Raw genomic sequence first — 20,346 nt, 5'->3', positions numbered from 1 at the left:
GGAGCAGCAAATAGACACCAACAGTAGTACACTGAGGTTGCATAACATACCTCAAATTAAGCGTCTCATTAAATGCTTTGTTCCATGAGACTGATAAACTGTATTGTAAATGTAGCCCTTTGCAATTGTAAATGAGCACTAACCAATTGGGGCCTTTCACGTTCATACAGCCATATTCTGCATTGTATTTGCTGTTGCAACTGACTCATTTCTTCCCCTTTGAGTATGAGGAAAATGTGATTTCTCCGCACCTGAATCACAAACTTGAGAAAAATACACAGATTGTGCATAACTCCTGAGTGACAAGGACACATTTCTTTTGCGGGGGAAAGGGCTTAAGTGCAGCTCTGTACATTACATGACAAACATGCCATGTACCGGTTTAGGTTCAATGAAATTACACTATGTTTTTCCTGCAGCAAAAAATAAAATAAAAAAAATGTGTTGATGTCGTGTGTGTCACATGTGGATTTAATGACCATGTGTCTGTGGATCATGGTTAAACAAACAAACCAGATGTGTTCACAGCATGCACTATGCAATGTATATGCCATCCAGTTTGCTACTGATGATGGAAACAGCAAGCATACATGCCACATGAAATATGGATTTGCAGCAAGTCTGGAACTAGGGTGGGGGGAATCTTGTCTAAACCATTTTGAGAAATAAGGCTTAAGTGTTTTCACCATCTGCAGAATAAGGCCCACTAAATTCATCAGGACTTAGGCAGTACTCAATATTATGTCATACATATATGCTGAAAGTTACACCTGTGTCTAATGTGTCTGAATTGAGAGCATTGGAAGGTTCTACATCTGTGAAAATATGCAGAAAAAATGTTAGCTTTTCCCAGTTTGTCTGTCTTGCAAGTAGGTGTGTGCAAAACTTCCCCTTGTTATTATAACAGCCCTGACTCCATGTTAGGCAGGGGGGAAAGAGGCCATATAGACAGTGTTCAGCATCCACTGCCCATCTCCTCTACAAGAGATTTGCAATGTGTCAGATGAACATACACCCTGGTTGCTGGCCACATCAGCTGCATTAATGGTGTATTTCCCTCTTCATTTTTAGGACACAGATGGTTCCTTTGTGGTCATTGGAGAGATTGTTCAATGTGGTGTTTCCAAGACTATGACTTGTCTGAAGAATGTTTTAATCACTTTAGGAGCCCTTGTAAGTTGTTGTAGTTATGTCTAGAAGTGCTGCCACCACCTGTCAGAAATGCAGAACAATCTGAATTCAAGTAAGACACTGGAGTAAATTATACTTAGATAATTACCCTATTCTACACTCTGTTCAGGAGTGGGGCTACTGCTGGTTGAGTTGGTCTGAGCCCAGAAGAAGGAAAATGAGCCTTTAAAACAAAGTTTGATGTATGCCACCCTTTCTGCAGGAGTAACTTCCACTGGATTTATCGGTCATATCACCAAGCTGAATAGAGTTTGGAATAGGGCTAAGTCTCCCCTTGTGCCATCCTGCCCCTGCCACTTTCCTGGAATGCCCCTTTTTGGGAACTTATCCTGGCCTCGACTCAGCACCAGATGAGCTGGGGTGGAGACTTAAACCAACATATCTTTGACTGAATCAGTTTAGCCAAAGACTCGCCTGTTTCAAACTCCACCTCTGACAGATATTGGATTTGGATTGCTCCCTAAGTGCTTTGTCAGTGTCCACGCATTTCTTTATTTTTCCTTTCTTTGCAGAGTATAAGAGTCTGTTCCACTGGAGATGTCTATGTCAATAATGCCATTGCGGTATTGCCTGTAACTAAAGGTCAGCATTCAGTTTCACTCCAAATTTCCAATGAAAGCTATGTACCTGCAAGGTGGTTGCTCCTCCTTGGATATAGTTTTTAGCTGAAGGCAAGTTCTGGTTTTTTTTATTAGATGGCGTCACACTCTTCAGACCATCTACATTCTATGTCAACATCCTGACTTCTTCAAGGGTACAAATTCAAGTACAACTGAAACCCATTATGCAGATCTTCATAACAGTAGACGAAACTTATCAAAACCATACTTCTGGTACAGTATTTCCCCATGCATGAACTCCTACTGTCTTTTAGTAGATTGTAAAAAGTACCTTGAGATGCTTTGATTTCATGAAATATTCGCAAACTTTCTCAAGGATAAACTGACATCACAAATGTCTAGAGCAGGGATGGGGAACCTGGAGTTTTTCCCAACTCTCATCAGCCCTGACCTTTGCTCTGGCTGACTAGGGATGATGAGAGCTGGAGTTCAACAACATCTGGAAGCCAAGCAGGTCACCCACCTCTGGATAAAGCTACTTAAAGTGATCTTTTATTCAAAAGAAATTTAGTTCTATCTTGATATGTTTGTCTCATATTGGAATGTTTGGAATAATTGATATCAAGAATCTATATCTTGCCAATGATATTTTCCTTAGTTTCCATGCTTTTGTCTGACATGTCCCGTTCTCCTGTTCTCTGGAGAGAATATGAAGCCTGGAAAGCCAAGTGTTATCAAGGAACTGGGGAGACAAAGTTATTGGGAATCCCATTCCACCCTTTGCTGCAGATATGTGGATTGTTACATGTCCCATGTCTGTTTACATTCCAACACAGATTGCTGGCGTGAGCAGAACTTCCGCTCTGTTTTTAGTCTCTCTGAGAAGACGGCAAGGAGAGAAGCCATGTTTTCTTTGTCTTGATTTATGTAGAATAAATGCGTAGTTTAGTATCGTGTCCACGCCTCAAACCTCATCTGTTGTGCAGTTTACACTGCTGAGTAATGTGTGCTCAAGCCTGCTCTGCAGCTTGAGTCAGACGCACATCGGGGAGGATAGTCGATGGATCTCCGCAGCGGCAAGGCTGAGAAAGGAGGCGCTCCAGCTGGGGCCGAGCCAGCTGGCTTTTCATCCCCCGATCCCAACAAAAGTGTATTTGGGGATAAAACATCCCAAGCACATTGCTTCTGTTGGACTCTGTCAGGTGTGATGCTGCTGAAATGAGTTAAGTAGGTTGGTCAATGCCCCCCTCTCCTTGTTTGCCCATGTATCTGAATCGTCATTGATGAGACTATGGAGGAAAGGGATGCAGTTGCCATCTCCAGCATTGCTACTACCACCCTCAAGTGATAGGTAGATGCAGGATTGGGGCAACAGGCTCTCTGAAACAAGAGAGAGAGAGAGAGAGAGAGAGAGAGAGAGAGAGAGAGCCAATGAACACATGTGTGTGCTGTGTTTAGTTTGCTATTGTGTTCCTACTGTTGCATTGTAAAATGCAGTCTTACAATGATTGATTAAGTGCACTCAGTTAGGCTTACTTTATTCTGGGATTGACTCATCATGCCACCAACATCAGTTCTAGTATAGTCTAGTACAGTATGAGGCCTGCTTCTAACTATAGTTAAAATAATGGGAACCTTGCTTTCATAAAGATCCTTACATATTGTTACATTTATGCTTTTGATCTACATCCCATTCATGAATAGGTATCATTAGACTTTCAGAGCCTAAATCTAGTTTTCACCCATTTGTCTGTCCTTTCTTTACCCACAAACAAGGCTCTCTTTCTGCTCTGTAACAGGGTCCTGAATTCGTTTTGTTAGATAGGCTGTTTCAAAGACTTTGTCTGTCTGAATTTTTGTCTTGTACCTTCCCATACCTACCTAGGCCTTTGTGGAAATTTCAACAATGATCAGGCTGATGATTTTCAAACCATCAGTGGGATTGTAGAAGACTCTGCTTCAGTATTTGGAAACTCATGGAAAACTATGGCCAGCTGTGCTGATGTTCAAGACAGCTTTGAGGATCCCTGTCAGGAAAGTGTTGATAAAGGTATTATATTTTCTCCTCATTTCATGCTTTCCCTAAATGCAGCACTTTGTTTTCCACCATGAGAGGAATGACAGCCATTCTTCTATTTTTATTAACTTTTCTATTTGTCAGACCTATGTACCAGCAGTGTTTCTATGATGGTTTACAAAGCCCCAATAACAACCCTTATATATGAAAATATACTACAACCAGAAAACGTTGATTAAAATAGAAGGTAAAATTGACAAGTTAAACTGGTATATAAGCAAAAGCTTACACAATTCATTCTGCGGGACCGCCTCTCCCGGTATGCCCCACGGAGAGCCTCAAGGTCCATAAATAACAACACGCTAGTGGTCCCAGGCCCTAAGGAAGTTAGATTGGCTTCAACCAGAGCCAGGGCCTTTTCAACTCTGGCTCCGGCCTGGTGGAACGCTCTGCCTCATGAGACCAGGGCCCTGCAGGATCTGATTTATTTCCGCAGGGCCTGTAAGACAGAGTTGTTCCGCCTGGCCTTTGGCTTGGAGCCAATTTGATTCCCTCCCTCCCTCTCTTTCTTTTTTCTTTTCCTTCTCCTACTGCAATGAGGCTACATTTTAATGTTCCATTATTTTAATGTTGTATTTTATTTTTGTTTTTAAGTTGTAATCATTCATCTTGTTTTTATTATTGCTTGTAAGCCGCTCTGAGCCCGGCCTTGGCTGGGGAGGGCGGGGTATAAATAAAAAATTATTATTATTATTATTATTATTATTATTATTATTATTATTACAACCAGAATGGAATTTTATATGCCCCTTGCTGTGGCTAACTCTACTCATGTTTACTTAGATTTAAGTCCTAGTTAGTTCATTGCCCTACACCCAAGTAAAAGTGTATGCCTAGGAGTTTTAGCCTGAGTAAATGGGATAGTTCCCACATTTTCCAAATGAATGATCAAAATTAGAATGTGTTTTCAAAAACACATATGTGATAAGCTAATTGCTGTTGGGCCGCAGACTCAGCCTGAACAACCAAAAGAGGCTCCTGGGAGGCCGGAGGGACATTGCTGGCTAAAATGTTTTAAAATGTTTAAAATGGTTTTAATTTTGGTTCCTCTGTTTTGTTTTTGTTATGTTGGGGTTGGTTAAGTGTAGTTGGGGTTGGCAGCTCTTTTAATTTGGGTATAACTGTAAATTATTATTATTATTATTATTATTATTATTATATATTATATTATTATATAATAATATAATTATATATTATTATTATATTATATAACAAATATATTATTATATATTTCTATTGACTTATTGGTTTATTTATAGTCTGTATAAGGTATTCTGTTTCTTAATGTTTGATATGTTTTTATATAAACTGTGAGCAGCCCAGATGATGATGATGATGATGATGGTGATGATAATGATAATGATAATGATAATAATAATAATAATAATAATAATAGCAAGCTCCTTGTACAGTAAAATGCAGGTGATATTTTCACTCATTGGTGTGGCATTTGAATGACTCCCATTTTGTAAATAATCTTTGGGAATCCTCATTTTCTCTGATAGAAAAATTTGGGCAGCGTTGGTGTGCTCTTCTGCTGGATGCAAAGGGGGTATTTGCTGAGTGCCATTCTGTTAATGACCCAGCTCCTTATATCAAGGTAAGGCATGGATTCATTCCTATTTTAAAACATCTCCTCTCATATCTGGCACAATGTCAGGTGCATTCTGATCAGATAGGCAACGATCTAAGTAGTTGCTATGTTTCAGCTTGCCCATGTCTGCTTCCCATAAAGTTGAATAGATTATGGAAGCTCTGTAAGCTATTTTGCCACAGGGGTGTTCTACCTTTTGTGAGTAAGAAGAAATAAGCCAGTGGAGCCATCATCACGTCTTCTGACAGTATGAAAGAGCAGCTCTTTAGAGCTTATGTAGCTGGTAGATAACCTGTACAGGTAGGTATAGTGACCAGTTGCCCTCTGGTGGCCTGTCTGGAAACAGTGAACTGCTTTCCCTATATCTCAAGAAATGTAACATGAATTTCTTGGAAATGAGGCCTGAGCCAAAGAAATAAGACTGAATCCTTTTTCTTTCTTCATTTTTTGGGGGTATTTTTTGTACCATTTTCTTATAGCAATAAAAAGGTGAAAAGAAATAAAGCAAGAGAAAGAAAGAAAAAGGATTTGATAAGTGAATTCTGGAATATGATTTCAACCTATTTATTTGAGGGAAAAGAGGATGTTCTAGTCACAGAGCTGCATTAATTCCCCTTTGCAATGACATATATATGTGTCATAAATGGACATTCTTTGACAGAGAGCTTTCCCCTGAAATTAGAACTTGTTTATACATGCAAGGAAGCGGTCAAGGCAGAAACACAAGCAATCCATGCTACTTCTTTGAAAAGAGGAGTCCGCTCTCACTCTGTCTTTTATCTGTTGGTGAATGTGACGCTTCTTTTGAGCACTGATTCTTGTATCTGCTTCTGCGTTTATTACTTAGAACTGCGTTTACGACATTTGCAATGCTGAGAGGAGCAAAGAGGCTCTGTGCAGCGTTTTCTCTGGCTATGCCAGAGATTGTGCCGCAAGAGGCATCCACTTGAAAGGATGGAGAGGCATCGTCTGTGGTAGGTGTAGTGTGTTATTCTCTCCTACTCCTAAGCCATTTTTAATGATTCAAAGTAGCATACACTTAAAGTAATACTGAACACATTTGGTGAGCTCTTTCCCATGTACATAGTACTTTCAGGACTGATCTTTTTTTAAAAAAATAATCAAATGGCAACCACATCCAGAATGGTTGTGTAATGATGGTAGGAGTGCAGCTTCACAAATTAATTTTTTTCTCCTGTCCCAATGATGGGTGTGCAGGGGCAGAACCAATGTTTGTCCAATAGTGATTGGGGGCGGGGCGGAATCTGATTCAGTTTGCATTTAAAACTGAATCCATCAAATTTACACTTTCTAAAACAATATGCTAACCAAAACATAGCCATTCTTTGAAATTTGCATTTATATTATCTGAACGTTGCGATGCAATTCTCCAAACAGAACTGCATATATTAGGGGAAAACATGCATAAATGAATATATTTGTAGAAACAACATACTGACATGTGTTATGTGCAAAAATTGCACAGTCAAAATTGCATATAAAAATGTGTTCATTAACATAAATTCACAGGAAAAGGCTGATGAAATTTCATGATTATTATTTTTTTCAATTGCAAATTCCTGCAAAATGTGGAAAACAAACTAATAATTTAGGTGCATCACATTGACTTCACCAACCAACCTACTTCATTAAAATCAAGGGAAATTATTTCCATTATGTTTGGGATTGCATCTTGTCTCATTTGCTTTGAAGGGCCTCCTGCAAGGATACTCGCTGCTTCCCTTGTGATATAAACTATTGTTCTTTGGAGTCAAAGATAAGCATACTCACTTTGCTCATTCCATCCCTTGTTTTGCTTCTTTTGCAAAGATGCCTCAGCAGAGTGCCCTAGGAATATGGTATACAACTATGAAGTGAAGTTCTGCAACAACTCTTGCCGGTCCCTGAGGGAGCCTGATGTGCTATGCAGTGTTCAGACCATCCCTGTGGATGGCTGCAGCTGCCCTGAGGGAACTTACCTAATGAATGAGGAAGAATGTGTCTTTCCAGAGGACTGTCCATGTTACCACAAGGGCCTGCTGATACAACCCAGAAGTTCATTTCAAAAGGATGAGCTCGTGTGGTAAAGTTATTTAGTTAATAGTCAAAACACGTTTGTAAAAGGTTGTTGCAAATCCTCAAAAGAACCAGCCTGTTAATGAAAGGTACCTTGATTTTAAAAGGCATTTGTTTCCAAGGGGCAAGATATAGATTACAGATATGGCTTATCTTGGGGATGGGTGTATTTGCATGACTGGAACTTGGGTAGTTTTCCACACCCCCTCTTTATGCATTTGTGTGAGACTTCCCTTTTGTGTTTTAATATCTCTAGCAAGTGCATTCGAGGACAATTAGATTGCATTGAAAACACAGAAACAAAGAAAGGTAAGACCTCTTTTTTACTTACTATGCAACTTTAAACCAATATGTTGGAATTTGACATTTGTTTTGAACTACTGTCGCATTCCACATGCACAAGTTAGGATTTGATCCTCCTTGATCCTCTGGAGAATCCTAGATTTAGAGATCAAATCCAACCCCATCCCCTCTGCATTTGCTTTTGTGTGTTCAGACCCAGAAACCTCCCCCCTGAATAAATTCACACTTGACTCAAATTTTAGTTTGGTTTTTGGCAGAATTTAGGCCACAACTTTATTGATTACAGAAAGTGAGTAGTTGCATAGGCTCTGGTTCAACTAGCTCCCTGCCATGCAGGTAGCGCTGACCCAGCGTTCCAGCATAGGTCAGTCAAGGGTGAACACCTGGATAGGCGAAAAGTCAGGAACAGACTATGTCCACCACCCAGATGTCCCCCTGGACTCAGGCACAGGCACAACCCCCTCTCAGGGGTTGTCCAAACCATTTGAGTCCCTGGATTCCTTTAATGGAATACCCTTCACATAGGGGTGGCAAGAGTATTCCCCCATCCCTATCACCTGAACCAGAGCCTATCTGCAACCTTACAAGTTGTGACGATTTGCTATGCAGCAGGTGAAACCCAAATGGCAACAGCCAATCAGCCAAGTGAGGAAAATTCCTGCCGTGCCCCTATCCCAACGACAGACGACACACAATGGCATAGCAAGGTCAAGCACACAAGCTGTAGTAATGTCAGGGGAGTTTTAATCCCACACGCTGACACCACGTAGTAATGCTCCGGCCACTTGCCCATCCCTCACCTGTCCTTACCATCCAGCTGGATCAGGTTTCTAGGATCGGCGGCCGACAGCACTTACTTTTTTACAGAACAAAAAGCATCAAAAATGGTAATGCTGCCGCCTGTGGTCTTGAGGCTCGGTGGGCGCCTAAAGCGACCCTCCAAACGTCAAAGGAACCCCGTAAGGGGCTCCGGAGCGTGGAGGGGGGTTGCGGCGCTGTGAGCCGTTTCGCAATCTGCGGAGCGAAGCCGCGCTGCTGCTGCCGGTGAGCGCTGATCCCTTTTCCTGTCAAATTCGGATTCGGAACTAAAATCAACTTACTCGTGAGTAAAGACTGAATCACTTGAAATTAGAGACTTTAAATTAAAAGATTTGAACTTGGCTGAACTTGGCTGAGAGCGGAGAGACGTGGAAACAGGAAGTCCGTCTTCCGCCGCCATTGAACTTGAAAAAGCAAATAGCCGGAGGAGTGGAGGCTGAAAAAAGAACTTTTAAACTTTACAGATCCAAGCATCCACTGAACCTGCAATCTAAAGTAAAGATTCTAAGTTAAAGAATTGGAATTATTATTTGTATTTGACTTTCCTCCTTTTATTGGATTACAATTAAAAGGTGAAACCCAGGGTCCGGAGCTGCCTGAGCTTTGAGAGACTGAGCTGTCAGTACTGCAGATTTGGATACTGTATATTGGAACTTGCAACAATCTGAGGGTATTGAGACCTTCTAATTTGAAACATTTCTTTGGAGACAAGTAAGCACTGTTTGTAACAAAGTGATTATTAATATCAACTCTGCTAAATATTTGTATCTGAAGGTTCCTGGATACTAAATTAGACTCTGAAAGACATTTTAAGCTCCCTCTAGAGGATTGGATTAAAACAGTGACTTTACATTTACTTTCGATTCCCTTGTTGTTTGCTTTCTCTGGGCCTTTCTATTCCCATGGGAATAACTCAGTGTGACCTTGACTGATAGATAACGTTGGAATGAGTGGCACAAGAAGAAGAGGAAGAGTTAGACAAACAACTTTGACAACTCTAACCTCAGCCTCACAGACACGCAGATCATCTGTACCTACTCTGCCTTCAGAAGTAGAAGTAGAAGAAGTTGCCTCGTCACAGGCAAAAGAGGGAGAGGGAGAAATAGAGCAGTTACAATTGGAAGATATGGCCTCAGGAGCATCTGCTTCTGTTTTAGACAAAATTTTTGAAAAATTGGAAGCTTTGGACAAGAAAGCAGATGAGCAATCAGCAAAGATTGACAAAAATACAGAATGCCTAAATAAATTAACTGTACAAGTGGCACAGAACACACAGGCAATTGGACAGTTAACGGAGGCCACAGCAGAAAATCGGAAATTGGCTGAGGATACCAGACAAAAATTAGAAAATTTAGAACAAGAGGTAGGACCACTCACCAAACAAGTTGGGGAACATCAGACCTATCTTTCTATGATAGAACTGCGAAATCGTGAGAATAATTTGAGGATTAGGTCGCTACAAGAGGCAGAAGAAGGAAATCTAGCTGAGTTTTTGACCAAAGAATTCTCCAAGTTCTGGAATTTGGAGGAAAAGGACTTTAAAATTGTGTCAGCTTTCAGACTTGGAAGATTTATAAAGAAGGAGAGGCCCAGAGACTGTTTGATAACATTGAGATCAAAGGAGGAAAGGGACAAGATTTTGGGTCTACACTACGGAAAGTCACTGGAGGTTCTGGACAGAAGAATTGAAATTTACAAAGACATTCCAAGACAACTGTTGGACCTTAGAGCCGCCTACTCTGAACTTGCCAAATTATTAAGGAGCAACGCAATTCCATTTAGGTGGGAATTCCCCCAAGGAATATCTTTTACCTTTAGAGGGAGAAAGGTTAAAATCAGAACATCGGAAGAGAGAGACAAATTTCTGTTTACACACGGAGAGGACCTTCAAAAAGGAATTGAACTACCTTCTGGGCCTGGGGCAACGCCAGTACCAACACCAGCACCTGGGGAACCTGAAGATTCTGTGAAGATACCACCCCTGGAGAAATAACCAGATTAATTCAGGATGTCTCTGCAACTGTTGAGCTGGAATATTAATGGTTGTAACATTCCGGAAAAAAGGAAGAAAATATTTCACATATTAAAAAAAGAACAATTGGACATTATTTGTCTACAGGAAACACATGTGACGAGGCTCCATAGAAAAGTGTTAATAAATAAAAGATTGGGCCAGGAATTTATATCGTCGGACAAAGTTAAGAAGAGAGGTGTGGTGATATATGCGAAAGAGAGCCTGTCACCTAAATTCTTATTTAAAGATGAACATGGAAGAATTTTGGCAATTGAGATACAACATCAAGGAGAGAAATTGTTGATATTAGGAATCTATGCACCTAATGAAGGGAAATCGGAATTTTACAAGAAGCTGCAGGAGACAATGCTGGATTATCTGGACTACAACAACATCATAATGATGGGAGATATGAATGGGGTCGTATCAACTAACATGGACAAGTCACAAAGCCAAAATGTTACAAAAGACGGCAGACTACCTAAAACTTCTTTGAAATGACAGACAATATGGATTTGATTGACATTTGGAGGACAAAGAACCCACTAGGAAGAGAGGGAACATTCTTTTCTGAAGCCCAACTGACCTGGACAAGAATCGACCAAATATGGATATCTAGAGGCCTGGCACCCAAGGTCAGAAAAGTGGAAATCTGCCCAAAGACCTGTTCCGACCATAATGCAGTAAAAATGGACATGACACTACTACCAACCGGATCCTTTAGATGGAGAATGAATGACAACTTGTTCAGAGATCAGGAAATTACCAAGAAGGCCCAAAAAGTTTTGAAGGATTACTTTGAGATAAACATGAATACTACGGTGGAAAAAAGAATCGTCTGGGACGCAAGTAAAGCTGTAATGAGGGGATTCTTGATACAACAGAATGCAGTAAAGAAAAGAACACAAAATGAGAAAAAAGATAAAATCTTGGATAAAATAAAAGAATTAGAGAAGAAGTTAAGAGTGAATCCGAAGTCACAGCCAACTCTGAGAGAAATTAAACTTTATCAAACACAATATTCTAAACTGATAAATCAAGAAATTGAATGGAAGGTTAAATTAATGAAACAAAAAACGTTTGAGTCGGCGAATAAATGTGGAAAACTGCTAGCTTGGCAGTTGAAGAGAAGACAAAGATTAAATACGGTTACAAACTTAGAGGTTGAAGGAAAAAACATTCAGAATCCTGTGGACATTAGAAAGTGTTTCCAGAGATATTTCAAAAAATTATACACCCAAGGGCCGCAAGACGAGGTTGAGATTAAACAATTTTTGGCAAAAAATGGACTATCTAAACTGTCACAAGAAAATAGGACAATCCTGAATTCTAAAATAACACGACAGGAGATTGAACAAGCCATCCAGAACATGCAACTGGGCAAATCTCCAGGGCCAGATGGGCTGACCTCCAAGTACTATAAGACATTAAAAGACTACTTGATACAACCTTTGATGGAGGTCAGCAATGAAATTTTGGAGGGGAAGAGGGCACCGGAGTCGTGGAAGGAAGCGTTTATCACATTAATACCAAAGTCGGAAGCGGAAAAGACACAACTTAAGAACTACCGTCCCATATCCCTTCTAAATGTGGATTACAAAATATTTGCAGACATTTTGGCAAGTAGATTTAAAAAAGTTTTAAATGAAGTAATCCATAAGGACCAGGCAGGCTTTCTCCCAGGTAGACATCTGTTTGCCAATACAAGGAACATTATTGACATTTTGGAACTTTTGCAAACAGATATAAACACAAAAGCAGTTTTAATCTTTATAGATGCGGAGAAGGCCTTTGACAGCATCTCCTGGAAATTTATGTTGGGAAATTTAAAAGAGATGGGAGTGGGATGGGGTTTTGAGAATGGGATTGAAGCAATATATTCAGAACAGAAAGCTAAACTGATAGTTAATAATGTGGTTACAGAAGAGTTTAAAATTGAAAAAGGAACACGACAAGGTTGCCCTATATCCCCTTTGTTATTTATTTCGGTTCTGGAAGTGCTATTGAATATGATTAGAGGGGATCGGTTGGTGGAAGGAATTCAGGTTGGACAGAAACAATATAAACTAAAAGCTTTTGCAGATGACCTGGTTTTGACCCTGCAGAAGCCAGAGCCTAGTACGAAAAGAGTATTACAACTGATTAATGACTTTGGTCGGGTGGCTGGATTTAAATTAAATAAACAGAAAACTAAGGTTTTGGGAAAAAAATTGACAGATATAGAGTCAGAACGGTTTCAGAAAGAGACGGAACTTAATGTGGTTAAAAAAGTAAAATACCTAGGGGTAAACATAACAGCAAAAAACCTAAGTCTATTTAAGGACAATTATGAAAAATGTTGGGCAGAAATTAAGAGAGACTTAGATAGTTGGTCAAAATTGAAACTTTCTTTGTTAGGCCGAATTGCTGCTATCAAGATGAATGTATTGCCAAGGATGTTATTTTTATTTCAAACACTTCAGGTTTTGGACAAGACGGAGTGCTTTCAGAAGTGGCAGAGAGATATTTCTAAGTTTGTCTGGCAGGGCAAAAAGCCCAGAATTAAGTTTAAGATATTAACTGATGCAAAACAAAGAGGGGGCTTTGCCCTGCCAGATTTAAAGTTGTATTATGAAGCCGCAGCGTTCTGCTGGCTAAAAGATTGGCTACTTCTTGAAAACACTGATGTGTTAGATTTGGAAGGGTTTAACAATGCTTTTGGATGGCATGCATATTTATGGTATGACAAGGTTAAAGCAAATAAGGCCTTTAAGAACCATATTGTCAGAAAATCACTGTTTAATGTCTGGACAAAATATAAAGACTTGCTGGAAAATAAAACCCCAAGGTGGCTTTCACCTTTGGAAGCTAAGGCCCGAAAAAGACCCAATATGGAGGCCAAATGGCCAAAATATTGGGAAATTCTAGAAAAAGATGGAGACAATTGGAAACTGCAGAGCTTGGAGAAAATGAAGGATAAAGTGCGAGACTGGTTACATTACGCTCAGATTAAAGAAGTTTTTAAAAATGACAAGAAATTAGGGTTCCAGGTGGAGAAATCGAAAATAGAAACAGAATTGTTAGAACCTAAGAGTAAGGTACTTTCAAGGATGTATAACTTGCTGTTAAAATGGAACACACAAGATGAAATGGTTAAATCGGCAATGATAAGGTGGGCGCAGGACATTGGGCATAACATTATGTTTGAGGATTGGGAAAGGTTGTGGAGTACTGGATTGAAATTTACTGCATGTAACGCTTTGAAAGAAAATGTAATGAAAATGATATATAGATGGTATATGACCCCAGTCAAACTTGCAAAAATTTACCACCTGACTGACAATAAGTGTTGGAAATGTAAAGAGTGTGAAGGAACATTCTTCCACCTCTGGTGGACCTGCCCTAAAGTGAAGGCGTTCTGGGAAATGATTTATAATGAACTGAAAAAGGTATTTAAATATACCTTCACTAAGAAACCAGAGGCCTTTCTTTTGGGCATTGTCGGCCAAGGGGTGGTAAAGAAGGACCAGACATTTTTTATGTATGCAACAGCAGCAGCAAGGATACTACTCGCAAAGCATTGGAAAGCTCAAGATCTACCCACACTGGAAGAATGGCAGATGCAACTGATAGACTACATGGAATTGGCTGAGATGACCGGCAGAATTCGTGACCTGGGAGAAGAGAGGATTGAGGAGGATTGGAAGAAATTTAAGAACTATTTACAGAAACATTGCAACTTGAGTGAATGTTAAACAGGATACTAGATCAAAATAACTGAGCACCACTAATTTAGATGATTTTAAGAAAATAAGTGAGATTGAGAAAATATAACTCTTTTTGAGAACTAGAAGATTATGAAACATAGAAGGGATATAAGAATGCAAATAAGATAATAAATTGCTGACAAAATGTTATAACGATGAAAGTGGGAGCGGGAGATGTGAGGAAGTCCAAAGAAAATGTGAAATTATGTTAAGATATATGTTACATTGTTTATTATGTTTATTCCTATTGTAAAACCCAATAAATTTCTATAAAAAAAACAAAACAAAAATGGTAATGCTGCCACCACTCCCCTGTATCAGGGCACCAGGAGACACAGCCCAAGGGAGAAGGCTATGCTCCCTAGTTACCGGCTGCCCCACCCTGCAAGTTGTTTCCACAAAATTTCAGGCAGAAATTCAACAGGTAGTGCGTAACCAATTGGTCAGAGTTCTGGGTGGGGAGGGGGAGGGAGGAAAAATGAGGGGGGGAATAAGGATATGTTTTTGGATAATATGCCTTGTTATAACTTTGAATAAAAAATAAATAAAAAAAGAGAAGGAAAACTATGAACATATATCTATGCCCTTGATGGTTGGAATGGTTTTATGTTTTAGACATCTGGGGTTCTGGAATCTGCTGAGTGCTATGCATAGTTTTACACTGTCTTGCTTTCTTGTCTTGGTAATTGTGTCCTTATTCCAGATTGCCCTTATCCAATGTCCTACTTTGACTGCAGCTCTGCTGGCCCAAGTGCGACTGGATCAGAATGCCAGAAAAGTTGTGAAACGCAAGACATGCAATGTGTAAGGGTTTAAGCTCATGACAGTGATGTATGTACCCTAACCACTCCATGCGCTCAAGTGAGCTTCATGAGTGCTAATGGCAGGTGTATTTGCCCTAGCCACACAAGCCTCCTGGGCTGGCATCCATGAGAGCAAAGCTGGTTATTTTTCAAGGGGATTTCTAGATAGTATGATATTTCTTTTGCCTGTCTGATGTGAAAGAAATTAACATGAAGTGGCCTCTAAAAGTATTTCAATTATTAACTAGTTATAAGGGCAAACAAATATTTTGGGAGACCCAAACATGGTGCCTGAACACATATGAACAACATAATGCCTTATTCATTTGATTGCCTTCTTCTTGATCAGACATAATTCCAAGAGAAGCAGCAGGCCATGCATGTCTCCTATAAGGTACTGTTACTCTCTTGTGTTAAAATCTCACCCATGGACATTGGCCTTCTATATGCAGGATATTATTTGCCAGGCAGATGAGCACCTCCTCATGTTAGAACAGGATGGCTTTCACTTTTCAGTGACTCAGCCTTATTTACTGTGGATCAGCACAAGCCAGAGAAGATCCATCTCATCTGTGATAGAGGTGTTACCATTAAATATACAGATGAAAGGGGAGAAAGAGCAATTGTAGCTTTTCCCATTCTTTCACTGATCCTCCACCTGTGGTGGTGGCAGCACTCCAGGGGTGTCACAAAGTTTACAAAGCGACCAGGGAAGGAGTGGGCAGAGGAAGCCATGGCTGTTCCATCTCCTGCTTCGTCAGATTTAACAGTAAAGCCTAAACTTATGGCTTGCAACCTGTCGACTCTGCTTTGTAAATACACCACCACCTTTCCATCCAGATAATTTCACTGATTTGCTGTATTACCGTTCTCTGAACATAGTCTTCACAGTCCCTGCATCCCTGTGAACTGAACCATCTAACGTTTTACGGTGCTGGTGAATATCTAACAGTATCATGACAACAGCATTTTATGAAGGGCTGCCTTTATTTTCTCCCCCAATATTTGTTCCCTTCTGTATCGATTTCCATTTTGTTTCCATGCACTCAACCAAGTATGCTACAGAATGTGTCTCTGGATGCATGTGTCCTGATGGGCTGGTGTCCGATGGTCACGGCAACTGTATTGAGGAGGAGCAATGCCCCTGCATGCATGGAGGGAAGTTCTACAGTCCTGGCACACAAATCACAGTAAATTGCAATACATGGTACAGTATTCTTCAGTGTTCTTAAAGCCAGTACATTTGTAAATTGTAGCAAATCAATGTGGGAGCAGGAGGAAAAGGAGGGGGCATGAAAGTATTTTAGTTAGTGAAATAGGGAGGAGCTGAAAGAGACCAAAGGGAAAAAGAGGTGCCAGCCTGTAGAGAGCAGTTTGGAAAAGGGTTTGGTTGTGAAATATCCACTGTTATTGCTGGCGTCCAAAGGTTTTAGGAGGCCCCTCACAAAACAAACCCCTATGGACCAGATAAACTAGTCTATCAAGTTTTTGTTTTGTGGTGTGCATGATCTTGGGTATTTACAAATAGCCCCAGGCCGATTTTAGGAGCAATTGTGACATTTGTAAGAATCTTTTCAGTTTAATATTAATACTTTAATCCTTTGAATGATCTACCTAATGCAAGTCTCTGCATTCATTTGGGAGTGTTTTTATGAACTGCACTGCAGTTTATTCAAAGAGTACCCAATGCAGCGTATCGAAGAATTGAGCACCAGTTCAGGCTACCATTTTGGAAGTAACTTCCCCCCCTCTATAAACACATAGTTTTGTGGAAGTGTTTCCCATGCGGTAAGATCACACATGACAACAATCACTTTGTACAAATTAGATTTGCAGCCAGTGGCAATTATAGCCTCTCTGGCTGCCATGCCCTTAACCATGAACATTTGTAAACTTGATGCTTAGATGTGAAATTCTCCCTATCCCTAAAATATCACCCCCTGGTAATTAGGCTTGTTAATTTCTGGCATTATTGGGCTTTTATTTATTTTTGTTGCTTCAGATGCAGAAATTTATCACCCATCAGACAAGGTCTTTACTGTAACTCCCCCTGTTGTATAGAAGGCTATACATTGTAATAAGAAGGAGAGTAATACTGTCATTTCAGCTGACAGATCCAGAAGAATTGTCATTATTCTATTAATTACCCTGCCTACTTGCAGTTTTCTTTGACAAGTTGTGATCTTTTATGTTTAATCTCTCAGCATGTGCTACAAGAGGCAATGGAACTGTACAAAGAACTACTGCCAAGGAGCCTGCATGGTGTATGGAAATGGCCACTACTTCAGCTTTGATGGAACAAAATTTGATTTCATGGGAGGCTGTGATTATATCCTAGCCCAGGTATTTAATCTTTACTACTTGCCGCATGGACTGTTTAGTGTGGAACCAAGTGGAAATGTTGTGATGTCACTGCTTTACCCATCTGTAGTGCAGTGCCCACCGACCCAGTGTGCGCCATTGAACTCCTTGGGGTATACTTATGAGTAGACATGCATAGGGTTGTGCTGAAAGGGATTTTCAGAAACTTCATATTGACTGACTGAGGGCCAGAATCTGTACTTTTCCCACTTCTCGTCTATGATTGTGAACTCTTGCAAATGTTGCATGGGTTTGCCATGTAAGAAAATGGCTCACCACATCAGACTATGGCTTGTGGAATGTCCCTTTTAATTCACCAGGTACCTCCAAGCAAAAAATCCCATAGATGAAAATAATGAGCTTGGCACACCATATCTTGCAAGTTTCTTAAAACCAAGTTACATTTTCAGCTAAACAATGTTGAAAAGTCCATCTAGGGCTGTACATTTCAGACTAAAGGGTTTCATATATGAGTGAGTGTCCTCCTGTGCCAAAGCTCCCTACCATTTTGAGGTTTTTGTTTTATATAATTTTTATGAAATAAAAAAAAAGGAAAATCACAACAGGAAGACAATTTCTTGACTAACTTTCTCCTTATAGTTTTCTACATGCCAGGAGTTGTTACTTTGATTTTATTTTTTTTAATAAAAAGAATAGTTGTGAGCATTCAAAATTACAGCCTCTTTTACCTGTAGTCTGGCACAGTTACCAGTGCAGATCCAGGATATTTTGCTTTCAGCATATTCCCAAATTTGAGACCTGGTTAAATCCATACATTTAATAAAGAAAACTGCCTTAGCTGGCATGCACTCCCTTCTACAGAATATTTGCCATCGTGGCTTGAATATGGAGAACGTAACATTAAACGTATTATTGTTTCCTTTCCCAAGGACTTTTGCCCTGATAATCCTGACCCAGGCACTTTTCGAATTGTAACACAGAACATGGCATGTGGTAAATCCCTGAGCATTTGTTCCTTGAAAATTCGCATCATCTTGGAGGTAAGTCCACAATCAGCCTTGTAAGTGGAGAACTTCAAAACTGGATTGACATTTTGTGTTTCTTTGCTTACAGTAGCTAATCTACACCTTTCATACCCTGTCCGCCCATAAACTTCATTCTGATTTTAAAAGAGTAGTTGTGTTAATCTGTTGGAAGGAAGGACGGAAGGAAGAACTAGATATGGGTGCCATTAGACTTCAGAATTAACTGGATTATTGGCTGGATTTGAGAGACCCCAACTCCTAATGTGCTTATGTATTACCTACTTCAAATATCTGGTTGTAGTAGCTGGACATCTGGGAAAGAGTCTGGGGTAGTCCAAAAGGACCTTGGCAATTTATAGTGATACCATCTCTGAGTATGTGCTAAGGCTTTGAAACAGTTTTATTGTGACATAAACATCTATGGTCCAGAGTATCTAGCCCAAGAAAGTTTATACTACAACAAACCTGTTAGCCTTTAATGTGCCACAGGACCCTTTGAGGCTTTTACACTTGATCATATACCACTAACACACACAATTTATGCTCCCATTTACATGTGCACATCTCAGAGACCACATTCACCCTCATTCACATGCAGCACACACACTGTCCATTGGATCGCTCATACCACACCCATCAGATGCACATCACTTATGGAAATTGACGATCCTTGAGTAAACCACTCATATTGCCTCATTCACACATTCAGCCTAAAAGTTGATCATTAGTGCAGTATTGCTTTCTCCTCTTCACCCCACCAGAAGTTTGCAGCTTCTTTTGCCCTTCTGTATTCTTGAAGTTTACTTCTTCATTAGTTATCTTCTTCCTGTGCCTATGACACCACAGTAGGTGGGGGCAGAGCTCATTTCTTCTGTGACATCACAGTAAGAATGAATATATCTTGTGAATTGCCTTGAGGTCTATGGATGAAGGACAGTATGCAAATTTAATAAATAATAAATATCATCATCATCCTGGGGGGGGAAAATAGATGTGGGTATATATTGCAGATATACCGTATTTTTCGCTCTATAACATGCACCCGAACATAACACACACGTAGTTTTTAGAGGAGGAAAATCCGTAGGCATGCCACCCGTAGGCATTCCCTCCATAACACGCACAGACATTTCCCCTTACTTTCTAGGAGGAAAAAAGTGAGTGTTATGGTGCAAAAAATACGGTACATCTTGATGGGATGGCATATGAATTATTATCTACAAAGGGTTGCGGTTGTGTTGTCATTGTATTTCAGCTGCATCCTTGCTCTTAAAAATTATTTATGTCTTTTTCTAGGGTAGTGAAATCAGACTTCAGGAAGGGAAAATTGAGGAGATAACTAGTATGCCGCCTTCTGAAAGGAACTATAACATCCATCTTATGGGAATTTACCTTATAATTGAAACTTTCGATGGAATGACCTTCATGTGGGATGAGAAGACAACAATCATGGTGCAACTCGCACCCTCTTTTCAGGTAGGTGCAAACATGACTGCTGACTTGCACATGGTAATTCTGTACTGGCTGGGGTAATTTTCCTGTCAAGGTATCGCTTCCACTTCAGGGGTGGGAATTGAGCATCACATCTGCACTGTCACAAGTGGAGAATAGACACATCTTTGTTTTGCAGCATGGAAGAAGTTGTATGTGTGTTCATCTCACCTGATACATGTACATTTCCTGCCTAAAAGATGTCATATCTAAGTGTGCATAGAAATTGTTGTGAGTAGAATGACCCTCAGTTACCTGCTAATAAACTGCCCAGTTTGCAGCTAGTGTATTCTGCAATTCTCTGGTTATGCTTGTAAACATAACA

The 20,346-nt window shown here is 40.0% G+C and overlaps 1 protein-coding gene across 9 annotated transcripts in view; it reads left to right on the top strand.

Moving 5' to 3' along the window:
- LOC308479876 (mucin-5B-like) overlaps positions 1-20,346 on the top strand; it is a 54,306-nt gene that overhangs the window by 6,044 nt on the left and 27,916 nt on the right. For all 9 annotated transcript variants that reach the window (XM_081010856.1, XM_081010857.1, XM_081010855.1 and 6 more), the window contains 13 exons: positions 1,072-1,173; positions 1,704-1,773; positions 1,887-2,024; positions 3,637-3,801; positions 5,334-5,428; positions 6,270-6,396; positions 7,253-7,505; positions 7,755-7,807; positions 15,084-15,184; positions 16,239-16,390; positions 17,388-17,526; positions 18,435-18,545; positions 19,827-20,006. In XM_081010856.1, coding sequence (XP_080866982.1) covers positions 1,072-1,173; positions 1,704-1,773; positions 1,887-2,024; positions 3,637-3,801; positions 5,334-5,428; positions 6,270-6,396; positions 7,253-7,505; positions 7,755-7,807; positions 15,084-15,184; positions 16,239-16,390; positions 17,388-17,526; positions 18,435-18,545; positions 19,827-20,006 — 1,686 coding nt within the window. The remainder of the gene's footprint in view (positions 1-1,071; positions 1,174-1,703; positions 1,774-1,886; positions 2,025-3,636; positions 3,802-5,333; positions 5,429-6,269; positions 6,397-7,252; positions 7,506-7,754; positions 7,808-15,083; positions 15,185-16,238; positions 16,391-17,387; positions 17,527-18,434; positions 18,546-19,826; positions 20,007-20,346) is intronic.

Source organism: Podarcis pityusensis (assembly GCF_964106645.2).
Source record: "Podarcis pityusensis genome assembly, chromosome: 1".
Lineage (NCBI taxonomy): Eukaryota > Metazoa > Chordata > Lepidosauria > Squamata > Lacertidae > Podarcis > Podarcis pityusensis.
The sequence above is the reverse complement of the archived record's forward strand: the minus strand, read 5'-3'. Positions and strand labels throughout refer to the sequence as shown.